We start from the raw sequence: 21,052 nt of genomic DNA on the forward strand, positions 1-21,052 counted from the left end.
GAATGAAGAAAAACAAATATTATACAGCTGTTTGAACGAATTCGCCGAATTTTTATAAAGAAGGATACAGAGTTGCATGCTACAACATTAACCCTTAATAGAGACATAATTTAAATGAATTATTTTCGGCGTTTTTAAGCAATCATAAAAGAGTTATAAAAAACCATTTATTAAATAGTCAAAATGTTTTGAATGTTCAATATTTCTTTTAATTACCTCTCAGTTTAAGTATATGGATTTCAAATACTTTTTTTAATTTTTATTTATGCATTGTAAATTTCTATTAAAACTGTGCAGCTCATATGCATATGTATGTAGATTTTATATGCATACTTTTCTATTTATTAAGTTAATTAGATGCAATTAATTTCTTTATACATATTTATGAACATACGTACGTCCATTCGAACTCTCATTTAAGGTTTTCCTAACACTTTAAATGATGAATGATGCAATAGAGGTTCGTTGTTTCATCAATGTTGTTTTTCTATTTAGCGATTAAAAGATTACAAATAGCCCGGCATGTAATTTTTAAGAAATGTTAAACTTTTATTATTTTTTTTGTAAAATTATCTAAACACCTTTTAATATTTATTTAAATTTCATATTATGAGTGTTCGCACACGTTATATCTAAGATATTTTTTTATTTTTAGTTCTGTTTAAAAATATTTATTATCTTCAAATCATTTTTGCTTTGCTAAACATAAAAAACTAGTCAAAACAAGATTTTGTTTTTTCAATTCTTATCTATTTAGAAACGATATTTACACCTATATAAGTTTATATATAAGTAGCTGAAAAAATAATTAAAACTAAATAAAAAATCCACCAAAAAAACAATATATACATTTACATGACCAAGACCAAGCATAAATTAACTATTATCTAAACGGACCCATTATAAGCATTGCAACTGCACAAATCCTCATGCTTAATTTGAAAATATGTCTACATGTCTGTCAAAAAGTACACAACAAAACCATGTTGTATGGGTATTGTATATTGAACACAATTGCTGAGACACGATTCTAAATACATATGTATGTACATATCGTTATCAGTGAAATATTATTTAATTTTTTATGATTTCGTGTCTCTTCGCGTGCAAATATATGCACCAACAATAATAAACACATCGAAAACAAAGACAATCGTCGGCGAATTTCTCAACAAAATGTAGCGGTTCAAAATGTAGCGCTTTTTCCACAATTTATTTATTTCGGTGACAGTAGATTGTTTGGGCTCTTAAGATATTTACTTGCTCTTACTTATTTCCATTATATACTCGAATGCATACATACATATATATATATATGTATATAATTAATAGAAATAAGAAGGCTAAACTTAATTTTACATTACCTGTGTCAAAACATTGTGGTAATTTAAGCAAAACTACTATATATATACACATGTACTTGCATACATGCATATGTATATGTATATACATTAGTTATCAGTTAGAACATATTTAATATTTTTAAATCAAATAGATTGATATATTTTCTTTGTTTGAGCAATGCAACCTTGTTATATTTAGAGCCACATACGCCATATTGAAATAACTTAAAAAGGAAACGTCAGATACAGTAAAACATTCTTAATTCTTTAAATTAAATAAAGATAATTGAAAGTTTGCTTAGGTATATCGTAAAATCTTAGAAGTTTAACTTCTGTATATTTCAGATTATGTATATATAATCTTAAAAATACACTAACAAACAACACTGTTTAGATAATACAAAAGTTGTTAGGCGAGTCACACTTACCAAAGTGATTACAACATTAGTTATATAGTACATACATACGTGTTTCTAACTTTAACTGTTTTACTTATCAATGCCATATTTATAGATCTGTGTATAACGTGATCTTCCTCACATATGAAATTTTTACTAAAATAGAAAATGTCCATCCGTTACTTGTAGCAAAATAAGTAAACCTAGTTTTTCTTCTCATTTTCTTTTCAAAGTGCGTAATAAAAATAATAAACTTCATACTCCATAGATAAGAAGTAATAATTTTGTATCTACTATAAACAATATTATGTAGGTACGTATGTATGTACTTACACATATGTATGTAGATTAAACAGTTCATCTTAGTGTTATATTTCAACAGCCTCTACTGACCACTAACAGCACCGGCTTTGACACCCGCCCCTAATCTACAACTACTTATCACATACATACTTACATACATATGTATGCATATGAATTTTCTTTGCGTCACGGACTCATCCGATTCATTTAATCAGCGAATGAAAACAATCGAACAGTGTACTTATAAATCTCAGCCGTATGTTGCCAACAAAATCAGTTCAATTTTGAACATCACGAGCGTTGAAAGCAACATCTTGCTATTCTTTATGATTTTTTGCAAGTGCATACAAATGTATAACCGGTCATTTGTTAAATTTTTTAGATTTAACTCAAAAGTGTTGTTTTACTGATAGTAAAATTGTTTGTGTACAGTGTCAAAAATATTAACCAAAAAAGTTATTTCAGTGCGGAAAGGACAATACTTTTTTGTTATTGCTTAAAAAGACGCTTGAATGGTGGTTATAAAAAGTGACGAATATCCAAACATTATACTGAATTTGCCAAGAAAACGAAATTGTTTGCAAGACTTATTAAAAAGTGACTTTACAGTTCACAGCGAATCACATTTCACTGACAAACCCGTTATTTGTGATATACTAAACAATTGTGAAGGTATGAGCTTTTTAATTTTTTTGTTAAATATTTATATATACAGGAATATGAGGAAAAAGCTATTACTTTATAAACATTTAAAATTAATTTTTTTTAATATAAAAAGACTAAAAAAATTGTGTTTTGGAAAAATTATTAATATGTATTTCACTAAAATCACATTGTTAATCCAAACAGGCGAATAGAGAGTAAGAAGTTAACAAGTTTATAACCAAAAATTAAAATAAAATGCATAAAAAAAATATATTTATTCTACATATCACAGAAAGTTATGAAGAATTTAATTTAAAGGCAATTATGTTAATAAAATAAAAAATTAAAGTGCCTCAATGTTCTAATAAAATAATAAATAATACACATATATTTATTATACGAAGAAGTGGGTGTTATATGTTTAATATTTGTAAAACAAATTTTGGAAATTTATAAAATTAAATAATTCAAAGTCTCAGAAAAACGTGCCAAATCTAAAATCAAATGCCTATATACGCATACATTTGTTTTGTTATCGCACCATGCTTCGTTTATCAGCTGTGTAGGTTCATAGAATTGACCTCTAAAACAGTTTTAGTATTTTAATAAAAAAATATGTTTTTTTATTATTTTATTTATTTAAAAATTGTGTTTTTAATTTCATCGTTATTTAAATTCCGAGTATTTCCACGGGCATGTAATGATATTTGATTTGTATATATGTACATACATGTGTATTTATATTTTCGTTTTACTTTTTTTGCATATTGCAGACTGTTCAAAAATGGCCGCTTTGCCCCAAGGAGCCTTTGCCGCAAGTAAATTGCGCGAATTAAATAATAGGGACTTACTGATAGCTCGCATAAAGAGCAACACTGATAAAAATGAAACAAAAAATATTAATACTAATAAAAAATGTAAGTTGGAAGTCTTGTATTTAAAGCAATATACTATATTTAGATTTATTAAATTTTCTTACTTATTACAGTGACTGAATATACACCGGCAAAATATAATGATAAGTTGATGAATTCTATTTGGGGTTTCTACAATCGTTATTCTCCCCACAATATAAAGGGCAACGAATACGAATTTTCGGAAAAAGACTATATTATGCAACAGCAGTAAGTGTATATGGAATAATTTTTTCTTATCATTTCATCATTGGTAGACTCTAATGTTGGTAGAAATTATTCTAAATCTAAATATATGTGTACCTTATAAGGGAAAAATATTAAAATAACATTTCTGTGTATGCAAACCCACCTTTTGGACTTTAGCAGCTTTTAATTAATTTGATTTCTCATTAAAAAATTATGACTTGATTGCTTGATTTTTAACGTAAAATTTCATGTACGGTTTGGCGAACAAAAGTTTTAATTTAATTTAATATTAATATTTTAACTGACTCATTGAAGATCTAAAATATCTATATTAAAAATTAAAAAAAATTAAAGTATTACAATTTAAGTTATTCACATAAGTTGCACTTATTATTGTAGAGACCAAATGTGTTTCCATTTTGCTGAGGCAGCTTTTGTTTAAGCTACATTGTTTTGAATTTTAAATTACAATTAACACTAATTGTTACTCTCTTATTTTCTTTCAGCATTGCTGTTGCATCCTACGCTATTGCTGAAGATTTGGCAATGGCTCTACGTTCCGGTAAGGAATGGGATTTACGTGAGAAGTAAAGCAATACTATTTTTTAATATTGCTTAAAATTTGGCGCAAAAATTTTTTTATACTTTCAATTATTTAAGAAATATGAATTTGTTAAATGATCAGTAATTTTATAAATTGATTTATGAATGAAAATATATTCAAAGCAGATGATAGCATAAAAACGCATTTGATTTTCTAATAAGTTTTTTTACATACAAATAGGTATAAGAAAATAATTCAATATTGACGTAATTCAATTCAAATAACAGGACTCATAAGTGGGCACCATATATTTGATATTTATGAAAGCATCTTCGCCGCCATGTAACTCCAACACTTGTAAGGTCTCATCGATGAGATCTCCGAGATTCATATTGGTGCGTTGAGCGTAGTCTATTTCATCGCCGCAATTCACTGCAAAGAAGAGGGAAATTAATAAGAGAGTTGCAAATAATACAATTCCCACATTTGCACTTTTTAATATTAAGCTTGCGAATCACCCAACTCATATCCAGGCAAATATATAGGACTCCTTTAATTAGGAATTTATGTTAAATAAATAGTAGTATATGTAATGTCAAACTGGTGGCTGACTGGTCAAATTTTTTTGAGTCGAAGTAACCATACCTCGCTTTAAAATCTATTCACCTGCATTGTTTACTCAAAGGAAAAAAAATATAACGCTCATTGGCCGACCTGTTCCGAGTCGAACGACTATCGTAAAACTTTACAGCTCGTTTCGAAATATGTATTATACAGTTTTTTAAAACGAAGCAGAAAACATTGATTATTTGTTTCCTTTCTGATCTACTCCGAGCTAAATCGAACCATAACTCACATTAATTTCACTCAAAGACAGTTTCTTCAAACGAAAAAGCTTTATTGCTTTTTGCTCGATCTGTTCCGAGTCGAATCGTAACCTTACAGCTCGTTTTGAAATAATTTCACAAAAACCGCTTATCCAAAGGAAGCAAAGAAAAAAAAGTGCAGATATACCGTTTATTAAAACGAAGCAGAAAACATTGATTATATTTGCTCATTGCCGATCTACTCCAAGTTGAACTGACCATTGGAAACTTTACTCCTTATTTTGAAGTCATTACAGAAAAACTGTTTATTAAAATGAAACCTTTTTGGTGCTTCGCTGAACTGTTCCGAGTTGAACCGACCATCGACAAACTTGACAGCTCGTTTTGACGTCAACACAAAAACATCTTTTTTAAAAAGGAGCAGAACTGCGTTTTGTCTAGTTCTACATATTGGTCTTTCGGTGAGCTGTTCCGATTTGAACCGACCATCGGAGACCTTCACAGCTCGCCTTTAAATCACAAACATATTTATTAAAAACCTTTTCGCCGGAGTTTTTGCACCACAGAGGGGTTGAATCTTTTACCCTTTCATAATCAATATGTAGTCATATTTGCACAGTTTAGTAGACAGTTTGATTACAGCCATAGTAGCGTGTCGGTCCACGTGCCAAGCCATTCGTAATAAAAAAATAAAATTGTTCTTTGCTGACAATTGTCGTCATCAATCCCATCTTTCAACGAAATGAGCTCGACTACAAAAAAAGGGTCCATTATTTATGTAAAGTATACATTTGAGACAAAAACATAGTTCGAAATACTTGAGGACCCCTTAGTTGATTTAATGTAATTTCATTCGATGTGAGTAATCATCTAAATCTGTACTTGTTGATAAGTCTGGTTCAGTAAGTCAGCTTGCTTATCATTAGTTGTCAGCGCGGTTTCATATGTGTATGTATGTATGTACTTGCAGACATACATATGTATGCATGGTCACTTAGCTACAGATTTCGCATTTGTTTACTGCATTTTTGGTACAAGGTTATATAGTACATACATACATACATATACATTTCCCTATATATTGCACTGTTGATAGTTAATAAATCTCAGTGCATTGACAAAAAAATAGTTTTACTTTTGTTATCTGTACATTAACAACAATATGTATACTTAGACAGATGCCCTTTGTCGATACGTCTAGACTCTAGAATGAAACAAAAGGGGTTAATTGAGAGCCGATAATTTAGATTAGTAACAATAAACACATATAATGCATATTTTTATTGATGATATGTATGTATGTACATAATATACATATTATATATATGTATATATTTTAATTAGTTTAATATCTTTGATTAAAAAACAACAGTTTTTATTGGATGACTGAACACAAAATAATAATTTAAAAAGAAAAAACGTCAACTTCCGTTACACCGAAGCTATAATATCCTTCACATATAAAAGGTGTCCGTACTATACTATAGTGGTCCGATCTGAACAATTTCTTCGGAGATTATACAATTTCTTTGGGCAATAGTCCATGCAGAGAGACTATTTCGCGTATATACAGACCGGTCAGACGCACATGGCTTTATATGTATATATGTACACTATAAGATCTGCGACGTTTCCCTGTGGTTGTTATAAACTTCGTGTCTAACTTAAAATAACCTGCTCAAGGCTGTATTTCGGCCCTGATGAACACTTTGCTAGAGTTTTTACTCATGAATGGAGTACTACATATTCAAATGGGAACAGTTTTTAATGATTTTTTATAAGAAAACAAAACACATGTAACTAAATTTTGAGCGCAAAACCCAAATATTTGTGGCATTACATAATTAATCGTCCACTTTTAATTTCACTCACCGTTTTTCACCTTGAAAGCATTAAACATGGGCAGCAATTGTCGATAAAACGGCACCAAAGCTGGACCCACCATATCGGAAGATATAACAAGTTGTTGTATTATTTTTAAAGTTGTGCACATAACCTCCAAATTGCGTGTGCTAAGTGCATCTATAAAGAAAGAAACGCAAACAAAGAATCCTAATCATGTTTTTGGCGATAAAATCAAAACCGCGTTACGGTCATAAACACTTTGGCTTGCGGTAGCCTACATTAAGGCGCACGCAATCACTTCAATACATATGTTACTACATACATATGTATGTACATACATATGTATATTAACTGCTTAACACTTACTCTTAAGTGGTAATATTAATTGCGGTACAACGGGATGAATTTTCTCGCCACCAGCAACCAATAAATCTGTAACACCTTGACGAGCATATGTCTTATAGGGGTGCTGGGTCTCAGACAGACCGTCAAAGAAGAGCGGCAAGTAGAGGCTGTAGTCGAGTTTGTCAATATCCACCTTCGAACAAAAGCTGTTATAGTAAACTAAATACCAGATATACTACTCAAATATATCGTTATGTGTATGCATGTACCAGATATTTGTATGTATGTATATATAATGAGCATTTACGTTCGTGTTACATGCCAAGCACGCCTTTGCACGCAACAAAAAATGCAAGAACGCAAAAAACATATTCAATTCCATTTCAATTACCCGCAACACTCGCCCATCTGCTCATAAGCATGTGCCCTTTCACAGCACTTGCTTTTTTGAGTCAGGCAGGTGTTCGTAGGTGTATACATTTTTATAGAGTACACCCACCTGAGCAATAAATCCGCGGTAAAATATTATATCTCTAAATGACAACATTGTCGTGCGAAATTATTATTATTTTTATTTATTTATAGAAACTTTATATATGCACAGCTGAACTGTTTATTTGAGGAATTTGCATTCTGTAGCAATAAATAATCCATCAATCAAAATCAAAATCTGCATTTGCAACGGAAATTGAGTTCAAAATTAAGTTTTTGGCAAGTTATATACTGCAGCTGTATTAATGGCAAGCGAAAGTGAATTATAATTAAAACTTGAATATTCTACAGATTATTATTTTAGGTTAGAAATTTATTATTCTAGAATATGTATGTAAATATAAAATCAAATACATATGTATGTACATATATTCAAAATTTATTATTTTTGATTAAGTACGTATTATTTTTAATTATACCAAATTTTTCTCTAAGGGTAGTATTTATAGTACTGAATTAAAAAAAAACTGCAAAGTTTTTTTGTTAAATTGTATGTATGGCAATGGAAAATGAGCTGCTTAGAGCAGTTTAGGATTATTATTTTAAGTTACGAACTTAGTGAATTTATGATTATTTTAGAATATTGGTAATTATATAAAAAAATAATATTTTAATATCCTTTCTTATAATATATAATATAAATATTAATTTTTTAATCTATACTTGCTGATTCTTTTTAGATAAAGCAAACTTTGATCCATTGCAAAAACATACATATTTATTTATAGTTTCAATTTTAGACCTTTGTAAATAAAAACAAATTTTCATTTTCAATTTTTTTTTTTCAAAATACAGAAAATAGTGTTTTATGGACATTAAGTGCGTACACAACTATATATGTATTTATACATATATGTATGTATGTATGTATGCAATCTTACCGTCCAACCAATTTTATCACCTCCACATAAATACTCCATTTTTATAGGCAGATCCCCACGATCAAAATACATGCGAAATGTTGTTGTAGAACGCCTGTGACTATCACCACCGTTGAAATTGCTTCCGCCCAAATCCAATTGTAAAGTGGAAATGGTTTTCTTTTTGCTGCCGTTCAAATCTGAAATTCATATCTTCATTATCTTGCCGTTACATACATACATACACACACATACATACATATGATAAAATTATAAATTTCAAATAAAATCATTTAAACCGATACATACTTTTTCCATTCACTTTTCCCCGTGCGCTCGCGGGTGCTGGTGGCTCATCTATTGGTCCATGTACAACCACAGTATTTTTCTGCATCGATTGCACTGAAAATGGTGGTACACAACGGGCCCGTTGTGCAGAATAGTTTGCGAAAGGGCGTGTCGTTGGTGGATTTGCCGATTTAGACCGGTATTTGGTTGATTTACCATAAACATTACATTCGTGCGATTTTGGAATATGAACACGTGCCGTATGTAACATTGCTTTTAACATTTATTCTATTTATGAAATGAACTTTAATAATGGAATTGTTGAGTAGGGGCGCTCCCAACACTTCAAAGGGTAAACAATAAACTAAAGTTTAAGGACTCGCTACTAACTACTAAAATCTAAGGAATTTTCTAGCGTCTAGTTGGTATGTATTGGAATCAGTGTAACGAATTGGTGTGGGTGGTAATCAAAACAAAACGTTGCTAGGCTTAAATCGAATAGTAAACAACTTAATAAGCTTTGAATAATTTGTTAGTGAGGGCTGTTGTTTTGCCTTTTTAGTATTTATTCCCTACAAAAATGATACTAATATATTTATGTATTTATTATTATACTCTCCCAATATGTTGCTACAGAGAATAAAAGTTTGGTTTATCGTACATGTTGGAAAACGTAATTAATTGTGGTTAAATTGAAAGCCATACAAGCATAGATGACAGATATTTCAAGATTTTACATCAATGTAGAATAAATATTTTGTTTAGAGAAGAAGACTTTTATACATTATGCAATACCCTACCCTAACGGTAGCTATTTTTTAAATTCGTTCTGCAATAACCCTACCATCTAATTGCAGAATACGTCGTATAAATATTGAACTCAAACCAGTTTGTATAGAGTGGCAACTTTCCCTATCCGATTTGTATGTATTATACAATGTCTAGAGTATTAATAATTTCCGACAATTATTCTGGACCTGTCTGAAATTGTTAAACTTTGAATATAAAAACTAGAATTGTTTTTACACATACATATATACATTTACAAAAAAAGGGTAAAATTTAGAATAGCATCCCCGGATTTCGGGGATAAAATGGGTATCAATGGAAAGGTGACGTTCTCCAGATCACGAAAATATATATATATAGTTGCCGCTGACTTATAGTTTTTAAAATATTTGCATTTAAAGTTAAAAAATTGACAACTTTTAACTTGATAATTTGTATATTGTGAATAACTTTTTCACTTATATTGTGCACTTTTCACTTACTAACACTTCACTATAACGTTTCGGTATATTCATTTTTTTAATATTTGTTGTAAATAAAGCTTTATTAAAGTTATCAATGTAAAAGTTGTCAATTTTTCAACTTTAAATGTATATATTTTTTCGTGATCTGGAGAACGTCACCTTTCCAGTGATACCCATTTTATTCCCGAAATCCGGGGATGCTATTCTAAATCCCAGCCCAAAAAAACCCTTTACCTAAAGAACTAATTATAATAATTAGCCACTTTTGTGGTTAAATTATAGCTAAGTGGTCTCTTGAATACGGCAACTCGTAACATTCTAGCATCTGCCATTCCAATTCACCGCCATTTTTTCGGAATCGCGCCGCTCGCTGCTCGTTCATGTTTGTTCGTTCATTCGCGCAACGGCAACGAAGAAATTTTCAATGATTGGTTAGTCTGTGTGAAAAAATATTAAAATAGTGCAAACACACACATAAAAATACTTAAAAATATTTAAAAAATACTATTTTTTGGTTATATTTATCATATTCAATGGAAGTATTACGCAATTTTTGCAAAAAGTGCAGAAAAATACATTGAGAAAATTTTGCAGGGTGACTTGTATGATTTTCGCCACAGAAATCTTTCCACCACCTCAAGTACTAGGCAAGCAACGAGTAGAAAAGCAGCCGCCGCAGTAACAGCGGATTGCGAGAAACGCATTCGCGCCGTTTCTCGTTTTGTGAGACCGCGAGTGACCGCATTTTATTCTTTACTTACATATGCGTCTAGTAAATAATACTAACTGAATATTTAATACTTATTATTAAATTGTCACAAAATAAGACGGCAATAAATAATTTAATTATTGGCAAAGGGTTCGCACAATAAGTAATATGGATGTATCCAAATTGGATAAGATGAAGGTGATAGACCTTCGAAAGGAGCTGGAATCGCGTGGTCTTGATACTAAAGGTGTAAAAGCGGTTTTGGTAGAACGTTTAAGGGCTTTTCTAGAAGATGGCATTGGTAAGTTTTTTTCTTATAAATTATAAGATTACGAATATAGCATTATGTTCTAGCATATTTTAATTACTTTTTGAAGAAAAATTTTTGAAAGAAACTTATGTGATAAAATATTTCGATTTATTTTAAACAATAGCAATAGAAAGGGAGACTTCATTACGAAAAACGAAAGGTGATATAAAAAATTTTAGCTCATATAGACATACACATTAGATTTCGGGTATTTTGACTTATAGTGAATAATTTTAAAAGAAAAATCATGATATTTATAATACATATATTTCGTATCAGGTTCTGCACCCGGTACACCAGGAACTCCTGGTAGAAGATGCCGTCGTACTCGGTCCATGACCCGCTCTCCTTCACCTTCACCAGTAAAAATTGCAGCAGTGGAACCTAATTTGGAGACACTAGCTGAAGAAGATGATAATGCTAACTCTGAAAGCGCTCCTACTGAAGTTGAGGGCAAGGAGATTTCCAGTGAAATAGAAGCCGTTGATGAGGATCAAAATCAAAACCAAGAATCGGAAGAAAACGATCAAGAGGAACACACAGAATACGAGGTTGTTGAAAAAATTGATCAGAACGGAGAAGATTCAAAAGGGGAAGATATTGAAGAAGAACCCGAAAATGAAGAAATAGAAAATCAATATGAGGAAGAACGTTTAGTAGATGGGAAACTTAATAAAAGCGATATTGAAACGGTAGAGGAGGACCAAGATAATAATGACAAAGAAATGGAAGTTGATCAAGATAATGAACCAAAAGAAGCAGTAAGAGAGGTTACTGAAAAGAACAATGAAAAGGAGTTGGAAGAAAGTAAGCCGGAAGTTAGCCGTGATAAACGCTCCCATTCACGTTCACATTCCAAAGAACGTCATAATCGTTCTCATTCCCGCTCACGTTCGCGTTCCCGTTCTCGGTCAAAATCACGATCGCGCTCTCGATCCAAATCTACATCTCGCACACCGAAACGTCGAAGCGGCGCTGGTAGTCAAAGTACACCGTCTAAAGCAGAAGAGGCAACAAATCCTGAAGATGAACCTACCATTGAAGACAAGCAATTTGGTTTAAGTTGGTGTAAGTTAATACCACATTTATTGATTACAAACTTTTTCATATTTTTGAATAATTATTACGGTTTTTTAGTCGATTCCGATTTACATCTGCGCATTGATCCGGTAACGTTCACATCGGCGAAGCCCATGTCACATGAAATATATTCATTGATTTGGTCTGGTGCACGAACAAATTATGGTGTGCGTGAGGGTAAAGTATGTTTTGAAGTGAGATTGGCAGAGGAAACCCAATTAGTACGTGCACATCAGTTCCGCGATGAACCCCATGTGCGCGGCTTTCGTGTCGGCTTTTCTTTGCCTGACACAACTTTATTGCTGGGTGAAGCAGAAAATTCATTCGCTTATTGTGAGACCGGTCGCAAAGCTACTAATTCAGAATTTACAGAATTTTCGAAACCATATCAACTTGATGATGTAATAGGATGTTATTTGGATTTAGAGAGTACGCCTTGCAACATTAAATATACCTTAAATGGCGAAGATCTTGGCGTGGCTTTTGAATTTGACAAAAGTATTTTGGGAGACAATGGTGCACTATTTCCACATATTCTGACTAAAGGTTATGAGTACCATGTGAATTTTGCTGACAATGAAAATTTGCTAGCGAATGTGGAGAGACCGAAACGTATGCGGCGCATACCGAAAAAGGAAAAAGAGGTTGAGAAAGAAAAGGATAAAGATAAGAATGAAAAACCCAAAGGAGAAACCAGTAAGGTCTCGGAAGAAGGTGGTGCAAAATCTGAAGAGGAAGTTGCTGCTAAATCGAAACCATCAACCCTTGAGGACGAGGAAATGGAGGAAAAAAAAGATGAAGGCAATGAAACAACAGAAATTCAAAAAACCGAAGGTGAGACTTTTTTTATTACAAAATTGTGTACCAGAGCACAAGTTTTTTTTTTGTTAGTAGGAAGGGTTGTTGTACACTAATGTAAACTAGTTATGCAGTTGAATATTTGAATTTTGTTCAAATAGAGTTATTATTCAAAGCATTACATATCTTTTTAGAACCTAAACCGGCAGGCGAGGAAGCTGAACCAACAGAACAAAAAACGAGTGAGAAAGCTGAAAATGCTGAACCAAATGGTGATAACCACATCGCAGTTGAAGATAAAGCAGAAGATAAAAAAGAAGCTGAAAATGCAAAAGATAGCAAGAAAAAGAATGAAGAAGATGTGGATGGACCCTCACCAAGCAAACGTAAACGTCTTGATGATGGTAAAGAGAAACGACGTGAGTCTTCCGATGAAGATGAATATGAAGAAATCATACCGGAACCACGTGAGCCAGTCTCTCTATTAGTCGGTTATGAACTGATCGCATTGATACCAGAAGAAAAATATGTGCCTGGTCCGCAGCGACCTAACAGTCGGAAGGAATGCGAAGTTATTCTGTTAGTAGGCCTACCCAGTGCTGGCAAAACCCATTGGGCATTACAGCACATCAAAGAAAATGCCGAAAAACGTTATCACGTGATTGGAGCAGATTCATTGATTGCCAAAATGAGCGTAAGTAGATGAAATTCCGACACACTTTTTAAGCGTAAAAGTTAACTTATTTTCATAAATTCTTTAATTAATTTCAGATTGATGGCGCGCCACGTAAACCCTTACATAAGGGTCGTTGGGAACGTGTCTACGAATTATGCTTGAATAATTTGTCTCCATTAGAGGAGATTGCAACCAAGCGACGTCGCAATTTCATACTTGATCAGGTAATTCGGTATTATTCGGTTGTTTTTAGGTTGACAAAGTCAAAACAATAAAGTTTTGGTGCAAAAGGCTAACAGCAAAATTAGTAGGAAAGAAAAGGTTAAAGAAAAAAGTAAGTTCTTGTCAAAAAAAAAATCCCTTAATCTTGGTATACATATATGTAGTTGGGTATGTAGACATTTTCACGATGTGTAACTCCGTTCTTGAGTTTTTTTTTATATTTTTTTTTTTTTTTAATATTTTTGGAAAAGTTGTTGGATTGCGTGTTTGTTCTGTTTGTAAAAGAAGAATACATTATGTATTACACTTCGACGCAAAGTAATAAGTGTGGAACCGTTTATCAACATCTTTGAAATCGCTATTATATATATAGTTTTCAAAAGAATCTAGATTGAGCAGATCTTATCATAACGCTACAACAAATATAAAATAAGTCTTACAGACATACCCTTATTTTGGAAGAGAAAGAAGAAAATATCGCACATGGACTGCCAGCAGCCTGCGCCTTATTTACCGCAAACGCACGAACAATGGCTCCAACTGCTTTTCCAAACTCGCACCTTCAGACAAACAAATGTATATATATATTTTTCTTTACATTTGTCTGAATATTATCAAGGATTTTTTTCATTTGGTATTTGCGAAAACAGATTTAGTTCAAACTTGTTTTTTTTCCTACTAATGCTGTTAGCTTTAAAGCAGTTAAGTTGAAAGCAAGCAATTAAAGTTGTAGAGAGTGTTTGTTGAGCCATTTAGATTCTCGAAAATTAATACCTTACTACCGAAAATAGGCAGCAAAACGAAAGCATAGCATTTATTTCTTTTATTTTTTTATTTGTTAATTTCATAATATGTTTGACATATTATAAATATTATTTTCGTCCTAATTATTTAAGCAAAACAAAAATTTAATTTTGTCCCTCTAAGAATTTGTTTGCGTTAATATAACGCCTCTTAATACACACACACACACACACTTTTCAAGTTTTTCATGTATTTATATTAAAAAAATCTATTTTTTTAAGTTTAATTTGCTATTAAAAAGTCATTAATTGAAACCAAACTGCCGTTAAAAACTTTGCTTCGAACGCAAGTGATTTAAGGCAGCAACAAACAAAAGCAAGTAAGTTTTAGATATGTAAGTTGCTCGTGTCACTATCATGTATGTATATACACCGTGAGTATAATTGGGTAGTGTTTAGTCAGCGTCATCACCGGCAAGCAGCAGCAACAGTTAATTTATTGTAATCGAAGAAAATGTGAATTACTTAAATCGCAATGGGAAGAGGAGCGTGCGGCAAGAATGCCTGTAAGTACATAGAAGCCAGAAAGAATACATTGACGTACACTACTAGTGCTGTTATTGCGTTATTGCTTATATTATTTGAATATTCCTTTTGTCTAAGCAATCTACCACTAGATTCATCCGAAATGCGTGCCATTCATATCTTATGCGTCCAACAGAGAGCGTCCTTTCAAATAGTATTTTACATGGTTTAAAAGCTGCTTATTTATTGTGATGATAATATTGGAGGTATGTTTGTAGTATTAAGTTATCCTAGCACTATCGGTTTGGGTTTATTTACATATACTATGAGAAACGCGATGGCCGTTAAATTTGAAAACAAATTGTATTCAATCATGTGTGAGGAAGTATATACAGTATAAGATCAGAGATGTTATGTCATTTAAATGTTAAATACAGTATGAAAGTATGCAATGTGTACAAGTATATTAGAAACGAAATGCGCCAATCAACACTCGCAACAACTCGAGCAACATTTATGAAATGTTATTTACTACTACTTCTACTGCTGATGTACCTACAAGCATAAAATCAAAATTGATAAAACAAAAACTTAATTTCTACTACAACAACAATTTGTCAACCAACAACCTCATCCACATGTGATCATGATTTTGTAGACCAATGCATACGCATCCGCACAACGGCGCAAAATGAAAGGTTTCGGCGACTTCAAACGCATTGCTGTTGTTTGCATACCAAATGAAGAAGAATTGAAACGGCGCAACACTGAGAAAACAGAAAAGGGCAATGCTAATACAATTAGAGAATCAACATTAAATAATTTACGAGGTAATTATCTAAAATGAAAAAAAAATAAAATAAATAAAGCAAACTAAGAACGTAAGCACGTATTGTAAATCCACAAAGAAAAGAAAAAATAATGATCCTTCAACAATTTTTTAAATCATGCGTCTGAAATTGCTAAAATAATAGAAAATGCGAAAAGTGTTTGTCTCTTAAAATAATTAGGTTTTCAAATTACATTTTCTGCCTTTTTAAGTTTACATACATGTATATTATACTATTTTCTTAACAGTTATAAAGTATTTACGCGCTTTTTGTGCGTTCATGCAATTATTTTAATTAGTCAGTGCATATGTAAGCCATTTTATATTTTTTATATTTTAATTTTTTAATTTACAGGTTTTAACACAATATTATTATATTTGTGTACTACATTAATATTTTATACGTATATGTACTTAGAAGTATATGTATATTTGTTTATACCGTAATTTTCTGTATTTGTTTATTTATTAAGTGCAATGTTAGCTGCTACAATTTGCGTGTGGACATCGGAACTTTGTTGGATTTCAAATATCCACACACCAATTTCAAAAGTGAATACACATCTGCCACAACATTGATTTCAATGAAATCCACGAAACACTCTTTCTGTTGTTATTTAATCTAAACATTGTGTCTGGCTATTTATATCCACTTTTTTATACTCTTCGAGACACTTCCATATTAACTATATTCATTAATATGATTTTAAGATATCAACTGGTATTAGCAGTATGTAAATGTATTTTTTTTTTGTTTTGATAGACATTTTCATGAAACCGACATCGCCTGTGAAAGAGTCCTGAAAGTGATGATTTGCAATTAATGCAAATATATAAATCCGTTCCATTATCGCCGGGTTGGTTTTTATAACTGCAGCTGTAACCATTTTTGACTTTTAGTTAAGTCTTGGCTAAGGAATACTCCGTAAAGCTTACTTTTGCTTCCAGTCATAGCCAATTCGTACAGGGACTCTTTATCTATATATAACATTTTCCTCTTTACCACTTAAATTGTCGATTGACTAGTTTTCTGTGTGTCCACCTTTTACTTTACGATATATTCCTGCCAGTCCAAGTGATTCACAAGACTATATTTGTCTCTTAATCCATCTTAATAGGTAATCCACGCACTGTATTTTAATTTTTTTGTTGTAGTAAAATAACTGAATTCAAAAAAATCGCTTAATTTGTCATTTATGTCAAACTCAAACAATTTTATTCTTTGGAAATTTGCTTACAGCCAACTTTACGCTGCCATCAATTGATCTGGATTGGTTCGACGAAGTAATCTACACTGACCTTAGTGGTGATGAGGCTAAGGCGGAGGTCAAACGTTACAACGAGAAAGGCAAGAAGGCTTTGGATGAAAGTCAACCGAATAAACGCAATCGGCGTGATCATCGTCAGCGCGGAGATGATCGACGTCATCGCGATGGTGGTGGTGGCGGCAGCGGAGGGCGACGCGATTTTCATCGTTGGAACGATCGACGCGGTGGCGGCGGTGGCCACTCAGGTGGTGGTAATCGCTGGGGCGGTGGCGGTGGTGGAGGTGCTCCCGGCTACCGTTCTGGCTGGCGAGACGATCGCGGCTATGGTGGAGGCAGTGGTGGTGCAGGTGGTCGTGGCTATGACAATCGCAACAATCGCTATAGCAATGGTCCACAGAACTGGTCGCAAAATAATCGTGGTTCTAATCGCTATGAAGATCGTTATAATCGCTCGGGCGGCGGTGGAGGTCGTTATGATTCTGGTGGCGGCGGAGGCCGTTACAGTTCTTATGGTGGAAATAGCGGTGGAGGCGGAGGTGGTGGCGGACGAGACTATCGTGATCGCGATCATAGAGAACGCAATGCAGGCGGTGGTGGTGGCGGCGGTCGACGTGACAACTATCGGTCCGGTGGTGATAGCCAGCGGGATTTTCGGCCTGGCCACCGCGACAATCGTACAGAAGATAGTCGCGGTGGCTATGAGCGTTCGGGTGCGACCGGCGGCGCGGCTACAAAATATGGCAGTAATACAAATAATGCTGTCGGCAGTGGGAGCGCCCATGGTCAAACTGGCTACCATGCGCAGGGGCATGCGCAACATAGTCAGTACAATAGCAACAAATCAGCGACTACAGGAATGGGAGGTGGCAAGGTGAGTTTAAGATTTCTATTGAATTTTCAATTATTTTTTTTATCAATTTGTTATTTATCTGGTTAGGGTTCCTCGCAAAGTGGCGGAAAATGGAGCTCCTATGGCCAGCAGCAGTCACAACAACAACAACAGCAACAGCATCAAATGTCCAGCGGCGGCAATTGGCAACAACAAACGCCGCACCATCAACAATATCAACAGCAGCAACAGCAACCTGCCGCACAGCAACAGTACTGGGGTTATGGTGACATGCAAGGTGAGTGGCGAATTGTGTGCTTTTAATTCACATTTTGACTGACCATGCTCCTCCATAGGTTATGCCAATGCTCAACAAGCACAACCATGGGGAAACACCGATTCAAGTCAACAACAAGATTGGCTAGCATGGTGGCAGGTAATACCGAACATTATAGCATTCCAAGAAATATGTATGTACATATATTCACCAATAATTATGGTATTTTTTTAGCAAAATCAGCAACAACCCCAAGCGACTGCTGGTATGGGCAATGCCAATGACGCGAACCAATATTGGTCACAATACTCCTACCAATCGACAATGACGGGCAATGGTAGTACTGGGGTTGACGCTGCTGGGAAAAAGTGAATATCCTTGCAGCAGCATGCGCAGTGACATAGTACAATTTCAATATATAGAAGGGGGGAAATAAAAGGGAAAAGTAAATTACAAATTTTATTGTCGTACACATGCATACAACGCGTTGAAATACACTTACAATAAAACACCTTATTCACAAACCCGTGGAACATACATACACACACACACATAAAGAAAAGAGCGGTGCAGAGATCGCGGGAATGCTTGAAAGCATATGTAAAGTAAATATAGTTTTGAATTAAACATTGATTACATGCCTATATACACCAGCTCATGACATGAAAAGACACAAATCAACGCAATTAAAAATAAAAGAAAAAAAAAACAGTTAAAGATACTAAGTTACTTGTTGCAATATGCCGCGAGACGCATCTTTATTCAACATCAGCCATGGACAACTTACATTCTAAACATGGAAAATACATTCAATAAAAATAATCTATGTATATGACCCTCCGCATAACTACTTATCAATAATTAAATATACCAACAACTCCCGTCATTTTTGTATAATTAAAGTTAAGCAAATTAGCGTATAAAAAGTATGAATAACTTTCAGTTTTAATTGCTTTCTTACATTATTACTGCTGCTACAAGTTTTTATCATTTTACTTATTCTATGTTCTTGTTCATTTTCGTGGTTATTTGCAAACAAACTAAATAATAACGTATCTCTTTTTAGTTATTCAACTTTTATTTTTAAACTTTAAAATGTTAAACCATGAAGTTCATTAGGATCGTTGAAATATGAAAATTGGAAACCGATGTTCTTCAACTTGGCCTTTAAATTATTCTTGTTACACAGAAAGATTGTCTATTATCAAAAAAACCTTCTAATTTTTATTAAAATTATCTTTTTCAATTGAATGTTCATATATTATTAAACGAATAGCTGAAGCAATAGTTCACTGAAAATAAGTAAATATTGCATAAATCAAAGAACAATTGAAAATTTAATAAATTTAAGAATTACTAAGTACATGCCGTAAGTGGTAAAAAAAACAATATAACATTGTGTTTACTTTATTGTAAAGGAGGAAATTGTTGCCGCCTTAGAGACATTGCACTCACTGTACGCTAAAATGGTTGAAATGTAGAAACATATTCTCATAAAAGACAAATCTTAACGGATTGAATTTCTAACGTTTTCAGTTGGAATTTCCAAATAATGGATTCAATTTAATATGCCTAGACTTGGTCGTGGGCAAAATATTCGCTAAAACAATTCACATTGACATAAAGAAAATATATTTTTTTAAGTACTCATAGAACCAAACGAATTAAAAAAAAAAAACAAGGGAATTTAAGAAAAATATTTACGCCATGTTATTGTCCTTTGAGAATCAACAAAGTGTATTCAAAAACCATGAAATAGTATACATAATATGTACTATACCGCTATGGACAGAGACTTAGCGCACTTTCTTGTTGTGAAATACAATACTTCATAACGTTATAGTTAAAGAAAGTAAAACCGTTATATTGCTAAAAAGCTATTTATTACTTCACTAAAAACTATAATAATTCAAAATACTTAGTTTCTTATAATAAGTATACAATTTATGGTTCAATTTACAATCTTAAGTCAAAATTAACTTGGACAAGTATTTAGCGCACTTTAAAAGATCTATAAGGCAAAATAAATATTATTAACAAGTAGCGTGAAATTGTTTGCTATTATATTCACCATGGATAACACTTTGTGAAATAACCGTTATTCTTAATCAGCGATTCACAGCTGCGTGGCAAGCTTTCTATTAACCTTTGCCATCTATCCAAAAGAATGAGTTCCATCTTTCCTCTACTGCTCAAAGCTCGTTGCAATTTCTACATTTTCTTTGCCCATTTTTTCCTTTGACTTCATTACATAAGTTTTCGATCGGGTTTAGATCTGGACCAATAATTGGAATTTTTTCTTGCGTAAATCAGTTTTTTTTATTACCTTTCCAATAAGGGACCGTTATCGCGCATAAAAATTCATTTTGCCATTACATATACATCATTGGTATATTATTCCTTAATATATTAAGATATGCAAATTTATCCGTATTCTCTTCTATCTTTAGTAGAGGCGTGGAGTGGGCCTTGAAAACGACCCCAAATTTTTAAATTTCCTCCACCGCACCTTACGGTCTTTTTGGTATATCTTGGATTGA

General features: G+C 32.8%; 3 protein-coding genes across 4 annotated transcripts; 2 read left to right on the forward strand and 1 right to left on the reverse strand.

Moving 5' to 3' along the window:
- The first annotated feature begins 2,301 nt into the window (after positions 1-2,301).
- Positions 2,302-4,540, forward strand: LOC126756263 (uncharacterized). Its single transcript, XM_050469210.1, has 4 exons — positions 2,302-2,716; positions 3,463-3,606; positions 3,678-3,813; positions 4,299-4,540. Exons 1-4 carry the CDS (start codon positions 2,557-2,559, stop codon positions 4,381-4,383), a joined length of 525 nt encoding a protein of 174 aa, XP_050325167.1. The 5' UTR covers positions 2,302-2,556; the 3' UTR covers positions 4,384-4,540.
- On the reverse strand, positions 4,533-9,388 carry LOC126756254 (parkin coregulated gene protein homolog). Its single transcript, XM_050469198.1, has 5 exons — positions 9,015-9,388; positions 8,727-8,905; positions 7,375-7,546; positions 7,036-7,185; positions 4,533-4,768 (listed from the first exon to the last, which is right to left on the reverse strand). Exons 1-5 carry the CDS (start codon positions 9,274-9,276, stop codon positions 4,608-4,610), a joined length of 924 nt encoding a protein of 307 aa, XP_050325155.1. The 5' UTR covers positions 9,277-9,388; the 3' UTR covers positions 4,533-4,607.
- Positions 9,389-10,636: 1,248 nt separating this feature from the next.
- Positions 10,637-19,906, forward strand: LOC126756228 (heterogeneous nuclear ribonucleoprotein U-like protein 2). Of its 2 annotated transcripts, XM_050469147.1 has the most exons (11): positions 10,637-11,256; positions 11,390-11,425; positions 11,545-12,333; positions 12,403-13,179; positions 13,338-13,837; positions 13,915-14,043; positions 15,968-16,139; positions 17,379-18,277; positions 18,344-18,533; positions 18,592-18,671; positions 18,747-19,906. In XM_050469147.1, exons 1-11 carry the CDS (start codon positions 11,124-11,126, stop codon positions 18,882-18,884), a joined length of 3,843 nt encoding a protein of 1,280 aa, XP_050325104.1. In that variant the 5' UTR covers positions 10,637-11,123; the 3' UTR covers positions 18,885-19,906. The 2 variants fall into 2 exon arrangements, with proteins under 2 accessions (XP_050325104.1, XP_050325105.1); XM_050469148.1 differs by lacking the exon at positions 11,390-11,425.
- Positions 19,907-21,052: the final 1,146 nt, after the last annotated feature.

This window comes from Bactrocera neohumeralis, chromosome 4 (genome assembly GCF_024586455.1).
Source record: "Bactrocera neohumeralis isolate Rockhampton chromosome 4, APGP_CSIRO_Bneo_wtdbg2-racon-allhic-juicebox.fasta_v2, whole genome shotgun sequence".
Taxonomy (NCBI): Eukaryota; Metazoa; Arthropoda; class Insecta; order Diptera; family Tephritidae; genus Bactrocera; species Bactrocera neohumeralis.